This window comes from Brassica oleracea, chromosome C2 (assembly GCF_000695525.1).
Source record: "Brassica oleracea var. oleracea cultivar TO1000 chromosome C2, BOL, whole genome shotgun sequence".
Lineage (NCBI taxonomy): Eukaryota > Viridiplantae > Streptophyta > Magnoliopsida > Brassicales > Brassicaceae > Brassica > Brassica oleracea.
The window spans coordinates 24,916,836-24,926,373 of NC_027749.1; the positions used below are offsets into that span (position 1 = coordinate 24,916,836).

The window sequence follows — 9,538 nt, forward strand, 5'->3', positions numbered from 1 at the left end:
TATTTTACAAGGCCATTACGAGGAAACTTTATTTCCTCGCAATTTCATCGTTAAGTCATCGTAATTTCACGAGGAATAGTTTTCCTCGTTAAATTTCCTTGGTAAAACTGTGTTTTCTTGTAGTGGAGTCACCACAGATTGAGAGAGAGATCGAGTTGTGATCTGAGCTCGGAGTTAAGCTGAGCTAGTGAAGTTGATGGTGATCCAGCTCCGGAGATATATAGCGGCTCTTCCACGTTGGGAGAGTGCGGTGAACTCCGGGTGACCAAATACTCTCTTGCATGTTTTCTTTATCACTTTAGATCAAACGCAATCGAGTAGATCAAGACCATTAGGAGTCGTAGATCGCACAAGGAAAATATAAGCCGGCGTAAACCCTAAAAGATATAAGAGGCGGAGACGACGATTGCGATGTCACTCCAAGTTTTTTTTTTTTTTGCGATTACGATATTTTTTTTTCTTCCCAAGTTTTATTTTGTTAATTTGCTTTTGGACTCGGGTCTTTTCGTTCAATATCAAGACTCTGACTTTAATCTTTGTGGTGTTTTATACTTTTTTAAATATGGGAAATTGGGCTGTTTTCGATGAAATTGATGACTAGATTAAAACGATTCTTAAAAAAAATAAAAGTTGTTATAAAATAACTTGAAATTTTATTGTATGGAAAAACTTAAATAGGGGCGAAATTTTATACCAGCAAAAAAGAGATAACACTGATATATGATAAATATACGATAGAAAAAGTTTATTATAAAGAGGGAGAAGAGAGATGAGGTGCGAGTTACGAATGATCGAAATCGATCGTTTATATAGAAGTGAAAAAAGTAGAAGTTACTGTGTAAATAGTAACAATGGGCTCCACTCAAATTTCTTTCACATGATCATTTCAATGATCGGTGAAGCTTTGGTTGACATCTTCTTTTTCACGTTTACAACACTCCCCCTTGAAGACCAGTGTCGCTATTATCTCTTGTTTAACGTGTTTGTTACCTCGTTAAACACCTTTCCAGGAAAACCTAATGAGAAAAACCATAGTAAAGTAAAAAGAGTACAACTACGTAAGCTCCCCCTCAAATGAACAGTTATAGATCCTTCTGATGACGCATTCCAATGTTATGGACTTGTTTTCTGAATACCGAAGTAGGAAGTGATTTTGTGAAGAGACCGGCTGCATTGTCGCATGATCGGACATATCTTACTTCAATCTCTTTCTTCTTCTCGAGCTCTTGGGTGTATGAGAAGAACTTCGGATGAATATGCTTCGTTCTATCGCTTTTGATATATCCTTCCATTGTTTGAGTCACACATGCCGCATTATCTTCATATAAAACTGTTGGAGCAATATCTTCATTAATTCCACTACTTAATCGGATATGTCGGCTTATGAACTTCAACCATACGCATTCTTTACTTGTTTCATGGAGTGCAATGATCTTAGCGTGATTAGAAGAAGTAGCAACAAGCGTCTGCTTCTGAGAACGCCAAGATATGGCGGTGCCTCCAATTGTAAAAACGTGATCGAGCTTTGTGTGGATCTGACAAATAACCTGCATCTGCAAAACCAATCATTTGACCTTTCGAATTTTTAGGATAAAACAAACCTAAATCAATTGTCCCTTGAAGGTAACAAAATACATGTTTAATTCCATTCCAATGTCTTCGTGTAGGAGAAGAACTGAATCTCGCTAAAAGATTGATGGCAAAAGATATGTCTGGTCGAGTACAATTTGCACGATACATAAGGGCTCCAATTGCACTTAAATATGGAACTTCGGGACCAAGTATTTCTTCATTTTCTTCAGATGGTCGAAACAGATCATTTTCAACATTAAGTGATCTAATGACCATTGGGGTGCTAAGAGAGGTTGCTTTATCCATGTTAAAGCTTTTCAACACTCTTTTGGTATATGTAGACTGATGTACAAATATACTCTTTTCAGAATGCTCAATTTCTAAGCCAAGACAATACTTTGTTTGTCCGAGATCTTTCATTTCAAATTCCCCTTTTAAATAATCTGATGCCTTTTGTATTTCTTCTTGAGTTCCGATAATGTTAAGATCATCAGCGTACACCGCGGGATGTTGTTTTCTTTATGAAAACACAAGGGCATATAGGATCATTCGTGTATCCTTCTTTTGTTAAGTGTTCACTGAGACGATTATACCACATTCGTCCAGATTGCTTTAAGCCATACAATGATCATTGCAATTTTATTGCACATAACTCTTTTGGTTTGGAATTTAATGTTTCTGGTTTTTTAAATCCATCTGGGATTCTCATATAGATATCATTATCTAATGATCCAATAAATATGCTGTAACGACATCCATGAGACGCATTTCTAAATTTTCATTGGCCGCTAGGCTCATCAGGAATCTAAATGTGATTGCGTCCATAACGGAAAAATAAGTTTCCTCATAATCAATTCCAGGCCTTTGAGAGAAACCTTGGGCTACGAGACGAGCTTTGTATCTTGTAATCTCGTTTTTCTCATTTCGTTTTTGGATAAACACCCATTTGTATCCAACAGGTTTCACATCTTTGGGTGTGAGCACAATAGGTCTGAATACATTTCGTTTGTTAAGCGAATCTAGTTCGACTTGAATTGCATCTTTCCATTTTATCCAGTCATGTCTCTTTTGGCATTCATATACAGACTTTGGTTCTTGATCTTCGTTTTCTTCATCTATTTCTTTTGCTAAAAAGTAGAAGAAAACATCATCAATATCATCCATCTCATTTCGTTTATATATCTTTCCATTATGGATGTAATTGACAGAAATCTCGTGATTTTCTTCAGATTCATGATGCTATATTGTCGTTAGATTCACAATTCGCTTCTTCCAAAATATTTTCCGCTATTTTGGGAGTATCATGCTTTTCAGCTTCCTTTCGTTTTCTAGGATTTTTATTCTTTGAACCAATTGGTATACCGCGTTTCAAACGTGTTCCTGATTCACGTGTATCAACTGACATTCTACTGTTTGTGGTATTTCAATACGAGCAGGAGTATTTGCAGCGGGTATATGTGATTTAGTTACCATTTTGGTATCAGAAAATGCATCATGTAGCTAATTTGCTATATTTTGTAAATGCATGATATGTCGAACTTCTAGTTCTAACTGTTTCGTAGGAGGATCAAGGTGTAATAAAGATGTCACACTCCATTTGATTTCTTTTCCTACTTGTTTATTGTCTCCCCCTAGAGTTAGGAATTCTTTTTCGTTGAAATGACAATCAGCAAATCTTGCCGTAAACACATCACCAGTTTGTGGTTCTAGGTATCTTATTATTGATGGAGAATCATAGCCAATATATATTCCAAACCGTCTTAGCGGTCCCATCTTTGTACGTTGTGGTGGTGCCACTGGAACATAAACGGCACAACCAAAGATTTTTAGGTGGGATATATTTGGTTCTCTACCAAATGCTAATTGTAATGGAGAATATCTATGATATGCACTTGGTCTTATCCGAATGAGTGCTTCTGCATGCAATATTGCATGTTCCCGTACAGAGGTTGGAAGTTTTGATCTCATGATCAATGGCCTTGCAATCAGTTGCAGCCGTTTGATTAACGATTCTGCCAATCCGTTTTGTGTATGAACATGAGCAACTGAATGCTCTACTTCAATCCCTGATATCATACAATAATCATTAAATGCTTGGGATGTGAATTCACCAGCGTTGTCTAATCTAACTCTTTTAATTGGATAATCAGAGAATTGAGCTCTTAATTTGATTATCTGAGTCAGAAATCTCGCAAATGTCATATTTCGAGATGATAACAAACAAACTTATGACCATCTACTAGATGCATCGATTAGTACCATAAAGTAATAGAATGGTCCATATGGCGGATATATTGGTCCACAAATATCACCTTGGATCCTTTCCAAGAATTTTGGTAATTCTTTATCAATTTTGATTGGTGATGGCCTTATGATTAATTTACCAAGAGCACATGCAGTACATGTAATTTTATTACTTTGATATATATCTTGAGTTTTCATTGAATGACCATGCGAACTCTCGATGATTTTTCGCATCATTGTAGTGCCTGGGTGACCAAAACGGTCATGCCATAATATAACATCTTCTGGATTTCTCTTGATCACGAGATGTGATTCTATTGCATTAATATAAGTATGATATAATCCAGAAGGAAGTTCTGAAAACTTTTCCAGTACAAGACTTCTGCATGATTTCTTAGAAGTTATATACATATACTTCTTTCCATTCTCAATTGCAGACTGAGTGTCATATCCTTGAAGGTATATATCTTTAAAACTCAACAAATTTTTCTTAGAATTTGGAGAATATAAGGCATTATCTATGGAAAACGTTGTTCCATTAGGCAACATAAAGTTTGTTTTGCCAATTCCTTCGATCAAGTCCGTTGGACTTGATATTGTGTTGACAGTCATTTTTGCTGACTTTAAGTTAGAGAAATATCTCTTATCTTTCAGTATAGTGTATGTTGTACCACTATCTGGTATGCAAACTTCTCTACCAATTTGTTTAGTTGTTGTTCCATTTGCTTTCTTATCCATTTCTGTAACATACCATTAGTATTAATAAAAGAAATAAAATTTCATAAGTAATCATATTATAATTATACATTCATTATAAGCACACAATTGTTATACATTAAACTATAATTATACATTAGTTGTTTTGAAAAACAATATTTTTATGGAATTGAAATACATAATAGGAATAATAATTTTATAGCATCACTGGGCATTATTGAGCTTGTTTACTATAAGCATTTTAATTATCTTGATGAGTGGTCTCGTTGAAATCTCCCATAAAGTCGGAGGACTCAAGGTATGTAGATGTTGTACCCTCAAAGTGTTCATTAAGATTCACTTTCTTTGCCTTGCCTTTGATAGTTTCTTGGTACAACTTACATAGATGTTGAGGAGTTCGGCATACTTGAGACGAATGTCCCTTCGATCCACATCTGTAACAGACGTTCTCGTTTTTACGAGTAAGATTTTCTTGGGCTTCTTTCCCTTTTTTCCGGTCAGATCGATTCCATGGGTTGGACCTCCTTCCTCTTGGGTTGTAACTCTTTTCATCACCACGATTAAATTGATGACCACGGCCACGACCACGACCACGATAGGAATAATTTCCTCTTTCCGGAATTTTCACATCCTTTGCATTCACCTTAGAAAATGCTTTGGTTCCCGTGGGTCGGGTATTGTGGTTTTTAATAAGGAGTTCATTATTTTTCTCCGGTATCATGAGCGCCATAGCGAGTTCGGAGAACCTTGTATACTCGTGGTTTTTGTATTGTTCTTGTAGAACATAATGATTTTTGTGGAAAGTTTGGTAAGTTTTTTCAAGCATTTTTGCTTCCGTCACGGGCTTACCGCAATATTCTAATTGCGCTCCTATTCTCAATATAGCAGAATTGTACGTTTTCACCTTTTGAAAATCTTGAAACCGTAGGTTTGCCCACTCATCGAGTGCATGGGGAAGAGTTATTTTCTTTTGGTTATCGAACCTTTCTTTCAGAGCCTTCCAAATATCTAGAGGATCTCTTATTCTTGCATAGTCATGCGTAAGGTTTTCATCTAGGTGTTTCCTCAGAAATATTACGGCCTTAGCCTTTTCATGAGAGGCTGATTCATTTCCTTCTTTGATTGTATCGAGTATTTTCTCCGAATCTAGATGAAACTCCATATTTGGGATCCATGCCGTGTAATTAGCTCCAGTTATTTCGAGAGCCGGAAACTGAAGTTTATCGATATTTGCCATTTGAATTTGTAAAACACAAAATAATATATTTTATTAGAATTTCATACTTTTAAAATTAACCATTTATATTAATAATACACGCAATTATAAGGAGAAACAACGCATAGAAAAGTAAACCGACATTAAGCGTAAAGTCTTCAGGAGCAAATTCTTCAAGAGAAAATTCTCCATTAAAAAGACCGTACATAGAAGCAAAAATTAGAATTGCACATAAAGCCAAAAATATGCGAATCATCTTTCTTGCAATGAAAAACCGGAATGGGGCGATTTGAAAATATTTGAGAGAAGATGAAATGTTTTGGATGAAGTAAATGAGTGAAATATGAGTGTATTTATAGATGAAAAACACTGATCATAGCCGTTTGAAAAGGGTAAATTTTTTGAAAATTTTCTTTGTGACCGTTGGGATTAAATCGTTTGAACCAAAAATCAGTCTGAAAATATCGAAATAAACTGTTAACCAAATTCAGTAAATTTCATAATATTTTATATAGATGACCAAACATTTATATAATAATTATAATATAATAAACAAATAAATATCAATCGTATTATGGTGATAGATTAATTTTCGTTTTAACATTAAATAAATATTGCGGCGGCACAGCCAAACTAAATAATTATAATGTATTTAACAGTCAGAGTTTATTAACGAGGCGACATACCGCCTACATTAATATTGGTAAATAATAGTACATTAAAACAATCACTATAAATAATAAATAGTAATATAGGCGGTATGCCGGCCATTATAGTAGGGTATATATGATACATATAAATTTTACCGAATCGCAAAGTGATCATGCTGATAACGTGTTATAAAATAATTTAAAATTTTATTGTATCGAGGAATTTAAATAGGGACAAAATTTTATACCAACAGAAAGGAGATAACACTGATATATGATAAATATACGATAGAAAGAGTTTATTATACAGAGGGAGAACAGATATGAGGTCTGAGTTACAAATGATCGAAATCGATCATTTATATAGAAGTAAAAAAGTAGAAGTTATTGTGTAAATTGTGACAGCGGGCTCCATTCAAATTTCTTTCACACGATCATTTCAATGATCGGTGGAGCTTTGATTGACATCTTCTTTTTAACGTTTACCACAAAAGTTTTATAATTTTATATTTTTGGGGCAGTCCTAGGTTTTTTAATCTGTAAATAAACATTATTACAACAAAAATAAACTTTACATTGAGAAATTCTTATTAGCATTTGTACAAAAGGCTTCGGAATTATATCCGTCTTCGAAATGGTCCCAAAGGTGGTCTATAAAACTATTAAGATATTTCTTAAAAAAATTAACTACGTTAGTCTAATCTAATATTTTAATTACATTAATTTATACAGTAGTCGTTTGTATAATCTTTTTTTCTTTATTTTCAATAGTTTTTTTATAATGCTTAAACGTCGAAAAACTATGGCACTGATTGAAAGACACATCCAACATAATAATTTTGAGTAAAATTTTTTTCTATTAAATTATTCTTATTTTTAGCCAATCAGGTAAAAATAATTTTCACCCATTAACACTAAAAAAATATATTAATATGTTACTCTCCATGTTAGTGGAAAAAAAATAGTTTTACTCCCGTTTTCACTTTTTATTTTCTCTTCTTTCAACATTTTTTTATCTCTTTCTTTTACTCTATTATTTACCAATCACACTCTATGGCTCAAACTGAAAAGCACATCAAGCGATAATAATTTGGAGTAAAAAAATTTTCTGCCGAGTTACTCTAATTTTTAGCCAATCAAGTGGAAATATTTTTAATCCCTTAAAAATAAAAAGAGAAAAAATTGACTAATATGTTATTCTCTATATTAGTGGAAATAAAAGTCTTACTCTCATTTTCACTTTTTTTTATTTTCTTTCTTTCAATTTTTTACCACTTTCTTTTACTTTATTATTTACCAATCAAACCCTATGGCTCTGATTGAAAAGCACATCCAGCGATTATAATTTGGAATAAAATTATTTTCTCTTGAGTTACTCTGATTTTTAGCCAATTATGTAGAAATACTTTTCAACATTAACGCTAAAAAGAGGGAAAATAAACTAATATGTTGCTCTTTATATTAGCGGAAATAAAAGTTTTACTCCCATTTTTTCTCTAATCTTTCAACTTTTTTTATCCCTCGCTTTTACTCTATTATTTACCAATCAAACCCTATGACTCTCGTTTAAAAGCATATCCAACAATAATAATTTGGAGTAAAATTGTTTTTCTTGAGTTACTCTGGTTTTTAGCCAATCAGGGAGAAATACATTACATCCGTTAACATTAAAAAAGAGAGAAAGTAGATTAATATGTTACTCTATATATTAGTGGAAAGAAAAATTTTACTCTCATTTTAACTTTTTCATTTTCTCTTCTTTCAAAATTTTTATTCCTCTTTTTTACTCTATTATTTACCAATCAAACATTGTGACTCTATTGACATGCTTGCGATAATAATTTGGAGTAAAATTGTATTCTGCTGCCTTACTCTGATTTTTAACCAATCAGGTGGAAATACTTTTCATCCATTAACGCTAAAAAAAAGAAAAGTAAACTAATATTTTACTCTCTATATTATTAGAAAGAAAAGTTTTATTCTCATTTTCACTTTTTTTTTCTCCTCTTTCATGGGAGATTTGCAGAGAGATTGGGTAATAAACATGTTTAAGAGTATTTAAGAATCATTATGAACAAGAGAGATAGAGTCTAGAGGGATAATCCCAAACTTCTTAATTATTAATCTGATCAGAGTTTACAATATATATGAGGAGGCAATACTATGATAAGAGTTTCATAAAGAAGCACTATTACAAGAGATAAAGTTTGTTTTAATTCAAACCATCCAATGAGCTTCTTCCTTGGGCATAAAGCTCTTTTTGTTTTATCCAGCTCTTCTCCAGCCTGTCACACGCGCCTCCTCTTCCCTTGCAACGTTCTGATGCCTTAGCTAAGGGACTATGGCTTCTCTTCTTCATCCAAAGTTACTCGGGTATCTAGTATAACTAGTATACTAGTATAACTAGGGTAACTTTGGTTTAACCTTTGCAAGTTACTCGGGTAACTAGTATTACTACGCCAATACGGCCTCTTCACCATACTCAACTCCTCATGTCTTTCTCTTCCCATATATTGATATCATCTCAACAGTCCCCCTCAAGCTTAGCTTTGTGAAAGTCTAAGCTTGGATAGCCATGAGATCTTCCTCATTAAAAACCTCACTAAGGAAAACCCATTGGGACAAAACCTTGATGAGGGAAAAAGAGTAAAGACCTCATGACTTAGGGGATCAACTCCTTCTCTTCCCAAGATCTATGAGTCCCAATCTGATGTGAATGGACTCCATATATAGTCTTTTATCTTGCTGCCTTGGTGAACACATCTGCCAATTGATCTTCACTTCTTGTATAACATGGCAAGATCACTACCAAAACTATCATCTGCCTCACCTTGTGGCAGTCTACTTCAATTTGCTTTGTCCTCTCATAAAACACTGAGTTTGTCGCAATGTGAATAGCCGCCTGATTGTCACAATGCATAGTCATTGGTGTTGCTTGCTCAATCTCCAAGTGCCTAAGAATCCCTTTGATCCATACCAACTCGTTTGTAGCTTTAGCATAGCTTTATACTCAGCTTCAGCACTAGAGCATGATACAACCTTCTGCTTCTTACTCTTCCAAGTAACCATGTTTCCTCCAATGAAAGTGCAGTAGCATGTTGTAGACCATCTGTCTGCTCTATCACCTGCCCAATCAGAA

At 34.0% G+C, this 9,538-nt stretch overlaps 2 protein-coding genes across 2 annotated transcripts in view; both read right to left on the reverse strand.

The window, feature by feature from the left end:
- Window positions 1–4,774: 4,774 nt before the first annotated feature.
- On the reverse strand, window positions 4,775–5,770 carry LOC106323825. The gene has a single exon (XM_013761886.1). The coding sequence runs from the start codon at window positions 5,768–5,770 to the stop codon at window positions 4,775–4,777; it is 996 nt and encodes a 331-aa protein (XP_013617340.1).
- A 3,366-nt stretch (window positions 5,771–9,136) lies between these two features.
- The window catches only part of LOC106323826, an 805-nt gene continuing 403 nt past the window's right edge, over window positions 9,137–9,538 (reverse strand). The window contains exons 2-3 of the mRNA XM_013761887.1: window positions 9,466–9,524; window positions 9,137–9,401 (exon numbers count right to left, since the gene is read on the reverse strand). Of these exons, the coding sequence (XP_013617341.1) occupies window positions 9,137–9,401; window positions 9,466–9,524 (324 nt within the window). The remainder of the gene's footprint in view (window positions 9,402–9,465; window positions 9,525–9,538) is intronic.